At 45.2% G+C, this 18,063-nt stretch overlaps 1 protein-coding gene across 1 annotated transcript; it reads right to left on the bottom strand.

The window, feature by feature from the left end:
* Nucleotides 1-10,088: 10,088 nt before the first annotated feature.
* USP27X (ubiquitin specific peptidase 27, X-linked) lies at nt 10,089-14,493 on the bottom strand. The gene is made up of 3 exons (XM_023760954.1): nt 14,348-14,493; nt 13,674-13,735; nt 10,089-13,277 (listed from the first exon to the last, which is right to left on the bottom strand). The coding sequence occupies exons 1-3, from the start codon at nt 14,491-14,493 to the stop codon at nt 11,035-11,037; spliced, it is 2,451 nt and encodes an 816-aa protein (XP_023616722.1). The 3' UTR covers nt 10,089-11,034.
* Nucleotides 14,494-18,063: the final 3,570 nt, after the last annotated feature.

Raw genomic sequence — 18,063 nt, 5'->3', positions numbered from 1 at the left:
TAGTATCAAAATTAAAAGCTTCTGCACAGCAAAAGAAACCATCAACAAAACATTAAGAAAGCCCACTGCATGGGAGAACATATTTGCCATGTATCTCCAATAATGGTTTAATCTCCAAAATTTACTGGGAACTCATACAACTTAACAAAAGGAAGATAAACAATTCAATCAAAAAATGGGCAAAGGACCTAAATACACACTTTTTGAAAGAGGACCTACAGAAGGCCAAGACATGAAAACATGCTCAAAGTCACTAATCATCTGAGAGATGCAAATCAAAACAACAATGAGATACCATCTCAAAACTGTCAGAATGGCTCATCAACAAACGACAAGTGCTGGTGAGAATGCAGAGAAAAAGGAACCCTCTTGCACTGCTGGTGGGAATGCAGACTGGTGCAGCCACTGTGGAAAACAGTATGGAGTCTCCTCAAAAAATGAAAAATGGAACTTCCATTTGACCCAGTGATCCCACTTCTAGGAATATATCCCAAGAAATCAGAAACACCAATCAGAAAAGATTTATGCACCCCTATGTTCATAGCAGCACAATTCACCATAGCTAAGATCTGGAAACAGCCTAAGTGCCCATCAGCAGATGAGTGGATTAAAAAACTGTAGTAAAAAAAAAAAAAACCTGTGGTACATCTACACAATGGAATACTATGCTGCTGTAAAAAAGAAGGAACTCTTACCATTTGCAATAGCATGGATGGAACTGGAGCGCATTCTGCTAAGTGAAATAAACCAGTCAGAGAAAGATAAATATCACACGATCTCACTCATTGCGGAATATAATGAACAACATAAACTGATAAACAAAAATAGAGCCAGAGTCATAGAAGCATCGAACAGACCATCCAAACTAACAGGGAAGGTGGGGGGAAGGGGGTTAGAGATAACCAAAGGACTTGTATGTATGCATATGAGTATAACCAATGGACACAGACAGTCAGTGGATGAGGGCATGTGCTGGGGGGTGAGAGTGGCTGGGAGAGGTCAGTGGGGGTGGAAAAGAGACATGTAATGCTTTAAACAATAAAGAATTTTTTAATGGCCCAATGACTTGAACAATCACATCAGCAAAGAGAATATATTGATGAAAATAGGCACATGAAAAGATTTTCAATATCATTAGCCATTAGCAAATTACATATAGAAACCATGATGAGATACCACTACACATCTATTAGAATGGCTAAAATAGAAAAACTGACAATACCAGTTGCTATCAAGGGTACAGAGCAACTGCAGCTCTTTTCTTTTTTTATCCTCACCCAGAGGATATTTTTTCTATTGATTTTTAGAGAGAGTGTAAGTGAGGAGAGAGAGAGAGAGAGAGAGGAGAGAGAGAGAGAGAGAGAAACATCGACGTGAGACACATGGATTGGTTACCTCCTGCACCCGCCAAGACCAGGGCCAGAGATTGAACCTGCAACCGAGGTACATGCCCTTGTCTGGGAATCAAAACCCTGACCCTTTGTCCTTGGGCCAACTCTCTAAACACTGAGCAAACCCAGCCAGGGGGCAACTGCAACTCTTACATCTTTCTTCAGAATGCAAAACATTACAGCAACTTTGGAAAACATTTTTTAGTTTCTTATGTTAAACATAATCTTACCATATGATCCAGCAATCCCATTCCTGAGTATTTACAGAAATATTCACATAAAACCTGTACACAGATGTTCATAGTAGCATTATTTGTAATAGCCCCAAAGTGGAAATAACCCAAATGTTCTTCAGCGGGTGAATGGATAAACAAACTGTAGTACTATTTGACAATAAAAAGAAATGAACTATTGATTCACTCAACAACTTGCAGAATCTCAGAGGCATTATGCTAAAGAAAGAAGCAAGTCTCAGAAGGTTATATATTGTATTATTCCATTTATATGGCATTCTCAAAAAGATGTAACCATAGTGATGGAGAATGGATCAGTGGTTGTTGTGAGGGCTTGGGAGGGGGTGGGGGTGGAAGGTACAACAAAGGGATAGCAAAAGGGAGTTTGGAGGATAACAGAACTGTTTTTTATTCTGGTTGTGGTTAATGTTACATGAACCTATACAAGTTAAAATTCATCAAACTGCATGCCAACAAAGTCATTTTTACTCTATATTAATTTGAAAATAAAAATTAAAGAATATAGAACATCCTAAAGAGCTTTTGTTTATTTGGATTACGTTGATTGATCAATATTTGCCATAATAGAAGTTAAAAGTGATAAAAATTTAAATATTAATTTGTTCATTTAAAATAACAATACTGAAAACATATTACATAAAATCATACTTGTAATTAAAAATAACTATATATGTATATATTCCAAAATATGCAAAAAATATAATCTCATTGCTTTCCATTTTTGCAAATCTCTTTAATGGCTGGCTTAATAGAATACAGCTATATTTTCATATCTACTTCTGCATCTATCTGTTGCAATATCATAGGACATGTAGCTTTGGGAAAACTCTGCTCTATACTTATAGAAAGAATGATAAGAGTGATAAATTCAAATAAAATCTCAGTACTATTGTAAAACCAGTTTGACTGTGTGGACCCCCAAAGGATCTTGGGGGTCCCCAAGGGTCCCCAGACCTCCCTTTCATTATGCTACTAGAGAATGCCAGAATCTGATAACCTCTTAGGTCACTTTTAGCTTCAACTCACTGATCTAACTTTGTCTTCCCTCTTTGTCTCTGGTACTCAGTGATCTTCCTTTCTTGATTCTAAACATGGCTATATATGTTTTGTCCAGTATTTGTGTATCTGAAGTGGGATGACGGATTTTTCACATCAGCTTCATCTACCTTATCAGCTGTAGGTCTCTCTATAGTCATGGTGCTATTGATCTTTTCCATTTTGTTTCATGTGATTTCCTTGAACCTTTTCACAGTCTTTGTATCTTTTCAGTTATGAGGTTGGTTTGCTTCTAATGTGGCTTTGTAATTTATTTTTCTGTGAGAAGTCAGCTGTCAGTCGAATTGCTGTTTCTATGATGTGATCTGTCACCTTTCTCTGACTTTATTTTCTCTTTCTCTGTTTTTTGCAGTCTGGGTTAGATCTCTTTTTATCCTACTTTGGATTTGCTGGGCTTCTTGAATGTGCGGACTGATTTCCTTCATTAGATCTAGAAAAATTTTCAGCCATTCTCTCTTCAAATATTGACTCTGCCCCATTAATATTCATATTCATATTCCCTTTATCTCACACTATTATCAAAAGTGTGCTGGATTTTCTCATTGTATCCTCCTCATCTTTTTTTTTCCTCACCTGTTTTTTTCCTATTTTTCCCCGTTCTCCATACTGAGGGTTTATATGCTAGCTCATTAACACTCTCTCCACGTATGTCCACATTTCTGCCAGATACATTCATTGAGCTGGTATTTTTCACTTCTATAAATTCTTTTTCTCAATATGCTATGTCACTTTTTATAGGTTTTTCTTCCCTCAGATATTTTCAAGTTAACAATTTGTTTCTTTTTAAATGGTACACATAGTTGTTTCAAAATATGTGCATGGTAATCTATTATCTGAAATCTATTTGGGTCTGTTTGTGTTGTTTATCTCTGCTGTTTCAAACTCAAATTGCCTTGTTTCCTTATGTGCCTGACTATTTTAGTCTGTTTTCTGGTCATTGCTCTTGAAAATTTATTTGTGGGAGTTTCCTGAGGTCTACAATGGATAGAGTCTCATACAGAGGCTTTGTATTTGTTTTTACTGAGCCCCATGGGGTACTACCTGTCTGGGAACCATATAAAACCAAGTTCATAACTTGAAGTTGATTCAGGCCATGGATGATAAAGGTTTTAGAGCTGGAATGGAGCCTCATTTGCTCAGAAATGGATTTTTTTACCCTCTGTCCCCCTTTTTTTACATTTCCTTTGAGCAAGCAAGCTCTGCTTGGTGCCAGGGCAGTTCTCTGAGATTGTTGGGAACAGGGGCAGGCTTTGTTCTGGTTGGCCCTTATGCAGCTAATGTAGCCTTTTGGGATCTCAGGTTAATGCGGAGAGGGTCTCCTATTAAACTCCTACCTTGGGCTGGCCCTAAGCTTTAACTTTTCTCCCTCTAGCCCGTGTGGCTATTGAATCAAAGTTCAGGTGGTCAATGGAGGCAAATGCCCTCAGAACAAATTGGTTTTACTGGTAGTGCACAAACACTCTGCTTACCTTTCTGGTTACAAGCTTTCATCCAAAACTTGGCCTAGAAGCTTTTGCTATCTTCTCAGTTCTTCGGTACTTTTCAAAGATTTTGTCCAACATACTTCTTACTTAAATAGGAAAGTTGAATCAAATAACCAAGCTTGCTATTGCCAGAAACTAGATGTACTCTTCAATGGTTAAACATTCACACTTGACTTAACAAGATCCAAATTCAGGTAATAAATATCCCTATTCTACCCCCAAACAATACAAGAGCCTTAGAATACTTTAAATATTAACAGTCTTCTTCTGTCTTACATGTATTTGTGCTCCAATGTTTTTTGCACCAGCTTGTTTTTGAAGTTCCATATTATTCAACATTATATACTTACTGCGTATTTAAATTTCCTCATGTTTACCATTTTTTGTTCACTGTTTCCTGCCTTCTACTCACGGCTGCTCTCTGATTTCCATTTCCTTCTTCCTGAAGTATAGCTTTCAGTACTTATTTTAGTGAGAGTCTATTATTGCTAAACTTTACTTGGTTTATTTTTCTGAAAATGTCCTTATCTCATTCTCAAAAGGAGGAGGAGTTCTCATCAGTGTTCCTACTAACTCTCTTTCTTATGGAAACTGATGAGTCTCCTGCATGTTGTATCATTCCTTTGCAAGTAAAGTATTTTTATTGTTTCTGAGCACATCTTCAATAGATACTGTGTTTCTCTGTGGGGTTCCATGCGCCATGGATTATAAAAATGTACTTGCTTTTGCTGAGGTTCTAGAGGTTTTATTGGTTCTGCTCCAATTTTTATTTTAATATTTCAGCATGGGGGTCCCATAACACACAGTAGGGTAAATTTAGACCCACATCCACATATAACATAGGCCTGAGGGGTATTTCTTCCGGTGGCTCCAGAGAGAGCAAAGGCTCTTCACTGCTTACTTTCCAAACCCCTTTTCATGGACAGAGAAGCTACTAAACGCTTTATCCAGAGATTTAAGTTGCAGCTTCTCTGCCTCTGGTGGACTTTGAGGCTGTATTGTCAGTACCTGCATGAGCATTAGGTTGCTAGCTCTAAGCCCTAGCACTCAGGGCCTGATATCTTAGACTAATACCATGATGGGCCATTGCAAGGTCTGTTTACAATTACTAGGTTGGCTTTAATTTTTCTTTTAGTTTCTTCTGAGATTTTACTCTTTTGTTTCTTAAGCTCAGCTATAAATTAAAAATTTTGATATAGCTTATCTAAAGTTAATATGTGTGTGTGTAGTTGGGGACATGTCATCTTAGTGTGTCATATTGCCAGAAAAAAAAACATACTTGATACATATAATATTGCACCTTATTTATAATTAAGCATTTTTCTTATCAGTTTCTTCCTCATAAATAAACACTTCTTTAAGTTCCAAGGATATAAGTTCCCCTCAGGACCATCTAGATAAAGGGCATATATGAGGCCAGGTCTCTGTAGCATGTTGGATTATTTTCCAGATACACCACCCATGTAGTTTAAATACTTCATTCCCCTGGGATCTAAAATTTCTTAGCACAGTGATTTTCAGCTTTTACTAGTAAAAATTTTAGTAGCAGAACCTTTACTTCAACTATCATTTGGAACCCCCAAGCCCCTACTTGAGGATCTGCTCCAGGTGAAGTGGGGCTGAGTTCCTGGTATTCACCAATTTACCTTCCCCCTTGCTCCCCAAGGTCCTCACCAAGGTGCTCCCCAGAGCACCTTCATAGACTCCATGGACTCCAAGTACCATGGTGTGAAAACAAATTGAATAGATCAGTGATTCTCAAAGTGTGGTCCCAGAACCAGAAGCATGAGCATCACCTGGGAATGTGTTCAAAATGTAAATTTTCAAGCCCCTGTCCCAGATCTACTGAAATCAGAAATTCTGGAGGTGGAACCTAGCAACCTGTGTATTAACAAGCCCTCCAGGTGACTGTGATACACGTTTGACAAGTTATCCAAATAGAGTATCCCATTCAGGATATGTTGGAACAGGGATGGGGTTCAACATAGATTACTGGACAGAATACAGCTGAAAATTGAAATTTCTGGTTACTTAAATTATCACACACTTAACTGTAAGGCTCTTTTCCATTCACCATTTTCTTTTTTCATTTTGTGGATTTCTTATTGAATTGAATTTATTGAGGTGACATTGATTAATAAAATTATATTGGTTTCAAGTGTACAATTCTACAATACATCATCTGTATATTGTATTGTGTGTTCACCATCAAAAGTCACGTTTCCTTCCATCACCATTTATTCCCCTTAACCATCTTCTACCTCCCCCCACCCCCTTCCCCTCTGGTTGTCTGTATCTATGAGTTTGTTAAAAACAAGCATCTATCTTTTTTACTGTACCTGAGTGAGATTATAGACATTCTTGAAGTCCAACTTTGCAATGACCTGGGTCCATTTGAATTGGTTCAGTATGTCAGAAATCATTAGGAAAAGTAGGGAAAAATTAATTCATTAGGCAGAATTAGTGATGCTCCTCATAATTTTTCTTGATAAAAAGATTTCACATCTAAACCTCATAAAATAATGTTGAGCAAAAGTTTAGGCATAAAAGTATACATACTGAATAATTTTATTCATAGAAGCCATAAAAAGGGCCATGCTCATCTACAGTGGAAGAAGTCAGGATAGGAATTATTGACTGGACGGAGGCAGGAGGGGTACCTGATGTACATGTAGTGTTCTGTTTCTTGATCTGAATATTGTTTAAATTGATGTGTTTATTTTCTAGAAATTCGTCAAGTTGTACCCTTATGATATGTGCACTTCCTATATACTATATTTGATATATTTCAATACAAAAGCTTGAAAATGGTATTGGGTCACCTGCAGAGGAAGGACACGCTGCTATGGATGCTGGGTTTCACACTCTCAGAGGACCTGAGCCTTCACATCTAGATGTGACTATATATTTGGTGCAAACACAGGTTCCTGGCACCAAGTCTATTGCATTATGACAATATGAACTATATGGGGACCACTCTGTTTCTTGCTTGAAAAAGACATCCCTGATCTGGATGTCCTATGGATGGGGAAGAAGTGAGGCAGTTACCTATGTGAACTGTGGGCCAGGGTAAGTTTCAGCATCAGGCTACTCCAGGAAATGGGAGGTGGCAGGGTTCTGGATTTTCAAGCTGGTTAGGCCAAGAAACCATATAAAGCAGGTGTCATGGGTAAAAGGGAAGTACCCCACTATTTGGTCCCTCATTCTGAGCTCCATAGGTGGGTAAGTCCCCAACTTGTGAGCACCCATCTTTTTCTGTGCCCTTCTGGGCCCAGATCATAAACCTACGTGTAAACTTAGTTTTCCTGACCTTACCGGCTTGTGAAAGTAGATGGAGTCTCAGTTAAAGAATTAGCTTAAATTACACCAGCCCTTGCCCACATTTGGAATTCAAATAGAATTGCAGCCATGTAAAATAGCCAAATTATGTCTGAAAGCCCCAGTAAGATCACAAACCAATCTATTTTTGGCATCTTCCATGTTCTCCCTTACTAATTCTAGGCCCCATATTCGTTACTCTGCCCATAAATCTGCTTCAGAAGTACTTATTCCTCCTCTGCTCCCATCCACTGAAACTGTGCCCACCATGGGAATGTTGATAAAGGTGCCAAGAGATTTACTTCTTGATCCCCCCTAAAGGCCCCACCATAGAGGTGCCCACCCATGTGCCAGCCTTGTTCAAACATGCCTGAATCTCCATTTGAGCTCAAGGTAACACATACCTACTGAATACATAATGTCCTGTGTCCCACAGTGGTATGATCTGAAAGCAGGCTCTGGCTGCTTTTAGGCTCCATGGCTCAATTGGGGGCGTTGGTGATAGGTAGAAGCATAGGGCTGGGCTTGAATGGCTCCCCTGTTACTGAGGGACAATGAATGGTGTTTTCCAGAGGTGTGTGCTTCAATCAGGAAGTGGCAGGAACAGCTGCTCCCTCTGGTGGTCTGTGCCTTTGTGCCTTCCACCAGAGGCCGGGCGGGGGGGGGGGGGGGGGGGCGGGGGGGGGGCCAGCTTCAGCAGTTGTACTGTTCATATCTCTTAGAACTATTCCTGAGTGCAGGGTATTTGAAAAACAGTTTCTGAATCAGACAAACCCAAAATGAGGAATGTTCTGTTAAAAATGCTAATGTCATACAAGATGAAGAACGGTTGTGGAAATGTTCCAGATTAAAGGAGGCTAAAAAGACATGACAACTAAAAGCAATACCTCACTTTGGGGTGGTGAACACAAAATACAATATACAGATGATGTATTATAGAATTGTACCCCTGAAACCTATATAATTTTATTAACCAATGTCACCCCTAATAAATTCAATAAAAGCAATACCTCAACCTAGAGCAGATTCTGGGACATTTTGTCTCAACTGACAAAATTGGAGTACAAATGGTAAATTGGATAATAACATTGTATCAGTGTTAAATATACTGAAGTTGTTAACTATGCTGCAATGTAGAGAATATGCCTATTCTTAGGAAATGCACACTGAAATACTTAGGCATGAAGGGCTATGATGTATATAATTTACCCTCATATGGTTCAAACACACACACTGCAGGGGGTGGAGAGAGAGAGAGAGAGAGAGAGAGAGAGAGAGAGAGAGGAAGGGAGAGAGAAGGCACGAGCATAAGGTAAAATGTTAGTAATTGGTGAATCTGGTAAAGGGGATACAGATATTCTTCATACTATTTTTATTTTTGAAACTTTCCTGTAAATTTAAAATATTTCCAAATAAAAATGTTTTTAAAATGTAAACGACCATTTCTGTGCAAGCAGTCAAAATCTGTGGCACATGCCTGACTGAACTCTTCCTTTGGCAGAGATGAGGAATGAGGGCTACTAGACACATCTCAAAAAGCAGTCAAATACCTGGCATTAAGTTGCCAAGTGGCATCCAAGGCCACTCATCTCTTGATTTCCCCTGTCCTTTAAGATACCAAAAATACCACTTTTTACAATTTCTCCTGAGGATTATGGGCCCTGGATGTTGGTGAAAATGTGGTTATGAAAGGAAGGTGTATTGGTTCCTTCATCCATCCAGCAAATGTTTTGAATATCTACTATGTGTCAGGAACTGTGCTAGGGGCTGAGGATGCAGCTCAGAATATAAGAGGAGATACAGCCCTGTCTTAAAAAAGCCTATGAGCTAGTTGGAGATGTAAATGTCTATTTCCAAATGAGTTGACCATGAAGTAGACTTGGAAAGCCCTGGGGGATCCCAGCCTTTTATCAGAGCCAGTAGATCCAAGCCCCATGAGTCCGATGCACATTTAGTTTCCCCCCAGGATTTCCTAGGTTATAGATACCTTTGTGTCTCCTGTTGAGAAGAAAAGAAGGAACCACCAGTGCTTACCCCAATCTGGGTGCAGCTCAACTGTTTTGGCTTAGCTCTTTGCAAGCTTCTCTGCCCTCTGTGAGAATCAGGGAAGAGGTCAACATGCCACTCCATTGATGTCCCTGGGCTGATGGACCAGTAAGTTTTGGAGAACAGTCTTAATAGTGATGCATGCCTGTAGGTGAATGTAAAGATATATCCATAATGCTTGTGGAAGGTAAAAACCACCAAACATCTTTATGTGGAAACCTGGCAGGCTGGTGGCCCTACGAGTCCCATCACTGGGGTGCTGAGTCATGAAAACAAGACAGCAGTCTTCTAAATGGACAGAATAATGACTTTTGAGGACAGTTTTGGTTCTCCCCAAATCCTGGGTATGGCACTGATTGTGATGCCCTCTACACAGGGACAATAGTGGAGTCCTTTGCCTTGGGGCTCTAAGTAGTCAATGTTGTAGAGGGAGTTGTAAGTGTGTGTGTGTGTGTGTGTGTGTGTGTGTGTGTGTGTGTGTAACTGCATGTAACACCATGTGTGCCCATGTTGTTCATGGGTCTCGGGTAGGACTGACACTCACCTCTGCTGCATTCTGGTCCTAGTCCAAGGAAGTTTTAGATCCAAGAAACGTTTACTGAGCCCCTACAAAGTTCCAAGCCTTTTACTTTATACTTTGACACATTTTATATCATTTACTCTTTAACAATAACCCTTTAAGGTAGGAATTATCTGCATTGTACAGATGAGAAAACAATTGAAAAGAGGTTCATTGATTTGCTCAAGTATATCATACAGCTTTGTTAAAAAAACACTCATTCACAATACTCTTAGCTGAGGACTGTCTGTGTTGGTTGCTTATCTTACAGTATTTCTTGTTTCCTCCTCTACTGGAGCCATGGCTCCCCTTATACAAGCTCCCTTCTTTCTTCTCTTTTCACTAGCTCTCATGGGCTTTCTTTTTTTAATACTGCATTTAATAGCACAAAAAATCACGAATACAAAGAAACTGGCAAAGGTGTTTGTCAATGAGATATCCCTGCCTCCTCCACTTTTCTGCTTTCATACCCATGTATGTAATGGGCTACATTTGTATAAACTTTTCATTTCCCCCCCAAACATAGAACTGTTATGATTGGTCAGTTGAAGCTGAAACACCCATGGAGAAAGATGTTTTACAGTTACAAGGGCACAAATCCCCCCCCCACTCCACCCCCCTCCCACCCCACACTTTCCCACACAATCTTTTGGAGGAATATAGGATATGTACCAGTGTCAGGATCTCCCTGCCTTCCTCACCAGAGCATTCCTGCCATTTAATTTTCTTTTCAATGATTGTTTAGACTAGAGCCTCTTCTCCCGCCCCTCCTACTTCTTTTCCAATCAGGACCTCTTAGACACTGGGTACTGTTCAATTCTTACTCTGTCAGGCCCATGGGCCACGCAAGTAGTCCTTTTAAATCTCGAAGCCAGTTGTAGCATAGGTGTTGTCATCTTCCATTTCAGGTAGGTCTGTGTGTCACTTCAGTAGGCTTGTGTATTCATTTCTTTTACTTTTTCTGATTCATGTTCCAGGACCTGTTTGTGATAGAACAGTAAATACCCTTCACTGTCTAGAACGTCCTTAATACTGGCCTTGGTGATAACAGCATCATCACACTTGAACCACTGGTCCTTGTGGTGCCGGATGAAGCTGGTGTAGTGGCCACTCTCCAAAGTTCCTTGGTGATTAACCACAGCAAACAAGGAATACTTATTCTCGTCGTTTCCACTACTGGTTGGCAGCTGCAGCTGTCCATTCATCCTGCTTTCTTTACTCGAGGCCATAAATGGTGTCATATCCAGCTCCAGAGGAAAGGATATGTATGTAGTGATCTTGCGCCTCTGTTTAGCCGAGTGTTCGAATCGTTTGAAATGAAAACAGGCAACAACAGGTAACTTATTCATCATGAGCTGTTTGGTAGATTCCTGGTAACTTTGACAACTACCGCATTTGATTTTGGCACTGCTTCCTAGATGCTCTGGCCTTGTAAACCTTCGCAAGCAGTCTGTGAGCGTGGTGGTTCCTGGTATGTGGCTTTCTCCATTCACACTGCTCTCCCTCCCTGGGCTCATGGGCCAGAAGGAGGTGCAAGAACCAGGCAAGTCCAAACTGATGTCCCAGCATGGGTCTATCGTGGTGGAGACACCATGGCAGGCTTGACAGGTGACATCAGACTGCAGGCCACCTGTGAAGATTTGGTCTATGATGCAGTTACAATGGTTGGGATTGTTGGCAGCCTTCCCAACATCATCACCTTTGCAGTGCCGGTGCAGGACATCTAGCGCTGCAATGAGAAACTCGTGGGCATCCTGTTGCCTGTACCCTGCTAAATGACGAGCGTGTATCCATACCAGGTGCAGTAATTTATAGGGAACATGAGGAGAAGGGTTTCCAGAATACAACTCCCGAAAAAGTGAAGACATCTCACAAACCAGACACAACTCCGGACTTGGCATTTCACATCTGTGCCTGTCAGAGAGAAAGAAATCTCTCAAGATTGGAGTGTGGGTAAGGGCCTGGACGATGCAGTTCATAAAGCACGTGTTGCCAAGATTGATTAGTCCTCTTAAACCGATGGTGAAGCTGGAGGTGATTCTTCTTCTCCTCGGGTTGTGTCCCAGCAGTTCTAACTCGGGTTTGGTTGTCTCCCAGGTTGGGTACTTCTCCCCGAGGCCAGGCACTGAACACTGCTGGTAAGAAACCTCGGTTGAGGTGGAAGCTTGTAATTTCAAGGCTTCTCCTTGCTCTTCTTTGGCAATTTGCTCAATGTCTTTGTCATATACATAGTCCTTACACATAAAGCAGTATATACCTCCATAGTAAAGGTCTACAGCTAAGTTGTGTTGTTTCGCCTGGGCGTGCTCATGAATGTGTTTCTCCGTGAAGCAGCCAAAGAAGACACACGAAAGGCAAGAGTGGAGTCTGTTCAGGTGGGTGCCACACACATGGCAGATGCACGACTTTGCCTTGCTTTTCCTGGTCTCCGGGGTTCTACACCACACGAAGCACTGGTAAATCACCCGCAATCCCTGCCTCCAGTTCTCTCCCACCTTAAAGCTGTTCACGTGGGAACAGCCTGGTGGACCCACAGCGAAATCCACATCCAAGCATCCGCCCCCAGGGCCGCGCCGGGGCCGGGGACGGGGCGGGGGCCGTGGCCTAGGCTGCGGTGGGGTACGAACTCGGGTCTGAGGCCGCGGCCGAGGTCGGCGGCGGGGGGCACGACTGCGCCGCGGAGAGGGATCGGGGGCCCGCGGGGGATCGGAGGGAAGGGAGGGGGGAGGAACCTCTTCGCTGTTGCCGCCGCCACCGCTGCTCCGCGTTGGGTTCTCATCCTCCAGCTCCTGCTTCGGCTCCTGCTCTGCCTCCTTTACCGGCTCGGATTCGAGCTCCAGCTTGAGCTCAACCCGGCGGCCAGGAACCTCCTCCGGCTCCACCTTCCCAGTGGCGTCCACCTTCCCCGCTGCCTCCACCTTCCCGGTGGCGTCCACCTTCTCCACCGCCTCCACCTTCCCCTCCACCTTCGCCTCTGTCTCCACCTTTCTCTCCGCCTTCTCCGCCGCCGTCTCCGCCGTCTCCGCCTCTTCTACCTCCTCCGCCTCCACTGGCTGCGGCTCCTCCCCTGATCGCTGGGTTCGGGCGGCCACTGGGCGTGGCGGCGCGGGGGCCACGCAGACCTGGGGTGTCCCCCGCCCGGCCTGAGGGTGCGCGGTGGCTGTGGCAGCTGGACCCAAAAGGGACTTTCACTGAAGGAGGGGCGGCGGAAGCAGGCGACGCCTCCGGGATCCTCCCGCCGAAGCCCCCTAGCGGAGGCCGCTTCTGCAGCCAGGCCCGGTTTCCTTTAATTCAATATTTCCCAAACTTGCTTGTTCCCGAGAATCACGTGGGGAGTGTGTTAAAATTACAGATTCCTCGGCAACACCCGCTAACCCACTGAATCAGAATCTCGAAGGGAGGTGCTCCGGAACCTGTGTCTTTAACTAGGGCCCGAGAGGATTCTTATGATCAGGCAAGTTTGGGAAACACAGCTCTAATTCATTGAGGCTGGCGGGAAGGGGGGCGGGGACCGCGCAGTCTCTTTAAGGCGCTTCCAGTTCTTGGCTCCAATCGCAGCTCTGACCCCCTTCGTCGTCTCCTCCCCACTCCTCGTCCTTCCCTCGGTCCAGGCGGCTTTCCCCAGGACTGCGGGGCCGGGGACACAGAGATAACCAAGTCCAGAAATGTCTCTGGGGCTGTGAAATGTCCCCTCGGAGGCCAGGTGCTGAAGAGCGCAGTCAGGAGCTATGATAGAACATCATCTCTGTGGCTGAGCCTGCCCTCTGAGCCAGTCCCACGCTCCCCTTCCACCTCAGGTTCTGCCCCGCCCCCCCCCCCGTCCCCCTCTTCCCAATGAAGCCCCAGATCCATTCTGGGACCGGCCTGGACCTTAGACTCCCAAGGCCGCTGGACCTGAAGAGGCACGTCCCTTTGCCCATTTATCGGCGTTCCGCAGAAGCTGTGCCTGCTCCTCGCCTCTTCCTCTGGACTCCCAAAGCGGTTGGACTTCTGGCCCAACAGATGCTGAGCAGCTGGGGGAGGGAGGGGAGAGAGGGCGCGGCATCAGGAGAGACCAGGCACAACAAAGCCATGCTTACAGTTGGCACCTCGCCTATGGCTGAGAGAGAGGCCGGAACTACAGGACCACACCACAAGACCCTCAAGCACTAGCAGGTGGGAATTGCGGGGGGGAGCGGGGGGGGGGCGAGAGTAGGGCTGGGTCTGAGAGCTACTGCTGGCAATGGGTAGCAGCACTACCGGTCGCAGGAGAACTGAGCTCGGAACAGGTGTCTCAGATCTTGGGCATGTTGGGGGACGTCGTGGAGGGGCCACAGGCGCTGGACCCAGGGAGGACAGCTCAGGGCTGGCGTCAGGATAGGACACAGAGGACAAGTATTAACCATTTTTGGAGGATCAGGGGAGAGTGTGTTCTAGGAAGAGTCAGCCCCTGATTCCTGTAGGCACCGCTGGGATTGTGGGGCTATACTGCTGGATGATACCCTGGCAGAGTTCTTGGTTAGCATGGGATTTTAAAGATATGTGAGCCCGGCCAGTGTTGCTCAGTGGTTGAGCATCAACCTGGCCCCTTCCTTCAGGCAGGAGGGGTGCTGAGGCTTCCAAGGGTTAGCAGTATGAATTGGTTGTCAGGAATCAGGAGCCCTGAGGATAGGATGCCTGGTTCCCATACAGCTGAGGTCCCCAGAGTGGACCTGGTGCCTCCCCTTCCTAAGCCAACTCTTGCTTCAATTCCTTGAAGCACCACAGCATCTTTCCAATAAATCCTGCCCTTTGTGGCCTGCAACCAGAGGAACTGCAACTAGTTCAGCCACTGAAGGATTCCTGCTCCTGCTCTTGCTGCTAAAAATGACAAAGGTCATGGGGGGCTGGAGACCAGGAGGTACTCTCATCCCACCTCCACAGAAAAACAGACATCAAAGAGAACTAGATCTCTGTGTACCTGGGACTGTCTACTACTGAAAACACCATGGCAACCCAACTGCCTTACTGATCAACTTCCTGCAGAAGCCCTCTGGTCCAGCATGTTCTGGAAGGGGGGGGGGCGCTCTACCATCATTCACTCGACAAGTGTCTATTCAGCTCCAATCCAGAGCCAGGTGTTATACTAGGAGCTGTGGACACAGCACTGAAGGATGCAAACTTGCCCAGTGCCAGAATCAGGACTGGGAAGTATCTAGGTCACCAGCAGACAAGAGGCACCAAAATCAAAAGAATCAAGAAAAAATATCAGAAACAGTTTGATATTCTTTTTAAACAGTTTTCCTCCTTGGAAAAGTTAGAATTTTGTTGTGCTTCTTTACATTCCTTTTCTGATTGCATGTTGCTTTCGCTCTGAATCACATGTAAGGGTGTCAGCATAATCTTTTTTTTCCTTTCTCACTTCCTTTTTATTTTAACTACTAGAGGCCCAGTGCACGGATTCGTGCAATGGTGGGGTCCCTCAGCCTGGCCTGGACCCTCTCACAATCCAGGACCCCTCAGGGGTTGTCGGAGGCCCGGTGCATGAATTCGGCCTGATACCCACAGGCCAGGCCGAGGGACCCCCCACCAGTGCACAAATCCATGCACCTGGCCTCTAGTATGCATATAAGATCTTTGGTTAATCTCTTCTGGCCCTCCCCTGTCCCCCTTTCCCTCTGAGATTCATCAGTCTGTTCCATGTTTCCATGCCTGTGCTTTGAGTGTCTGCCCCCTGGTGGTCAGTGCATGTCATAGCTACCAGTTGAATGGTGGAACAGTAGCCGGTTGCTTAGGCTTTTATATATAGACTAGAGGCCCAGTGCACAAAAATTTGTGCACTCGGGGTGGGGGAAGGTCCCTCAGCCCGGCCTGTGCACTCTCGCAGTCTGGGACCCCTCGGGGGATGACCATCTGCTGGCTGAGGCCTGTTCCCCAGGGGATCGGGCCTAAGCTGGCAATCATACATCCCTCTGGCAGCCCGGCAGCCCTCGGGGGATGTCCACTTGCCAGCAGGGAGCAGACCTAAGCTGTAGTCGGACATCCTTAGTGCTGCTGAGGAGGCAGGAGAGGCTCCCACCACCACCGCTGTACTGGCAGCCATCAGCCTGGCTTGTGGCTGAGCAGAGCTCCTCCATGTGGGAGCTCACTGACCACCAGAGGGCAGCTCCTGCATTGAGCGTCTGCCCCCTGGTGGTCAGTGTGTGTCATAGTGACCAGTCATTCCCAGTCTTTCTGCTGTTAGGGTCAGTTTGCATATTACCCTTTTACTATATAGGATAGAGGCCTGGTGCACGGGTGGGGGCCAGCTGGTTTGCCCTGAATGGTGTCCCGGATCAGGGTGGGGGTCCCGCTTGGGTGCATGGCCAGCCTGGGTGAGGGGCTGATGGCTGTTTTCAGGCTGCCCACACCCCCTTCAGGGTGGGGGTCCCCACTGGGGTGCCTGGCCAGCCTAGATGAGGGGCTGATGGCTGTTTTCAGGTTGCCCGCACCCCCTTCAGGGTGGGGGTCCCTACTGGGGTGCCTGTCCAGCCTTGATGAGGGGCTGAGGGCTGTTTTCAGGCTGCCCGCACCCCCTTCAGGGTGGGGGTCCCCACTGGGGTGCCTGGCCAGCCTGGATGAGGGGCTGAGAGCTGTTTTCAGGCTGTCCGCACCCCCTTCAGGGTGGGGGTCCCTACTGGGGTGCCTGGCCAGCCTGGATGAGGGGCTGAGTGCTGTTTTCAGGCTGGCCACACCCCCTTTAGGGTGGGCGTCCCCACTGGGGTGCCTGGCCAGCCTGGATGAGGGACTGAGGGCTGTTTTCAGGCGGGCCAAGCCTGCAACTAAAGCTCCCAGTCGCTCCTTTTTTTCTTTTTCTTTTTTATTCTGGGATTTATTTACCTTCTGTAATTGAAACGTTGTTGCGGCTCCAGCTCCGAGGCCGCTGGCTGAAAGCAGGTACCTGGGGTTTGTTTAGCTTCTATAATTGCAACATTGTTGCATCCGGAGCTCAGAGCTGGGCCGTGGCAGGCAGGGAACCTTGGCTTCCTCCATCGCCGGGGCAACCAAGCCTCATGTTTGCTTCAGCTGCGTGGCTGCCAGCCGCCATCTTGGTTGGCAGTTAATTTGCATATCACCCTGATTAGCCAATGGGAAGCGTAGCGGAGTATGGTTAATTACCATGTTTGTCTATTATTAGATAGGATAGATAGATAGATAGATAGATAGATAGATAGATAGATAGATGGGTCTTGATTTGAAGAAAATAAGTTTGATAGTTTCTAAAAGGGCACAATATAATATAATCAGGGAGACAAATACCAGTATATATGGTATATAATTGACTGGACAATTCTGTAAGTTTCTGTACAATTTGTTAATGAACTGGATCTTAAAGATATGTGAGCCCGGCCAGTGTGGCTCAGTGCCTGAGCATCAACCTATGAACCAGGCAGTCACAGGTTGATTCCCAGTAAGGACACATGCCTGGGTTGTGGGCTCAATCCCCAGGAGGGGTTGCAGGCGATAGCTGATCAATGATTCTCTCTCTCCCTCTCCCTTCCTCTCTGAAATCAATAAAAATAATAATAATAATAATAAAGATATGTGAGTCATGAATATAATTTCAAGAATAATGGTTATTTAAACAATTGGTTGCTTTTAAAAAAAATTTTGTTTTATTGCTTAAAGTATTACAAAGAGTATTACATATGTCTCCTTTTTTTTCTCCCCCTTAACATTCCCCCAGCCTCCCCTACCCCCCAGTGTCTTATGACCATTGGTTATGCTTATATGCATGCATACAAGTCCTTCGGTGATCTCCTTACCACACCCCTCCCGCCCCCCAATCCTCCCCGGCCTTCCGCTGTAAGATTGAGTCTGGTCTGCCCCAGAATCCAGTGTTTGTTCATCCAGTTATAATGGTCCTTAATGATCCATAATGGGTAAGATCAGGTGGAATTTTGCGATCGATGAGTGGCTAGTTGCACTAGAGATAAAAGCGCACCAGGTCCGTCCGA

This window comes from Myotis lucifugus, unplaced genomic scaffold, assembly GCF_000147115.1.
Source record: "Myotis lucifugus unplaced genomic scaffold, Myoluc2.0 scaffold_196, whole genome shotgun sequence".
NCBI lineage: Eukaryota > Metazoa > Chordata > Mammalia > Chiroptera > Vespertilionidae > Myotis > Myotis lucifugus.
Note: the sequence above shows the minus strand (reverse complement) of the source record. Positions and strands in the feature narration are given on the sequence as shown.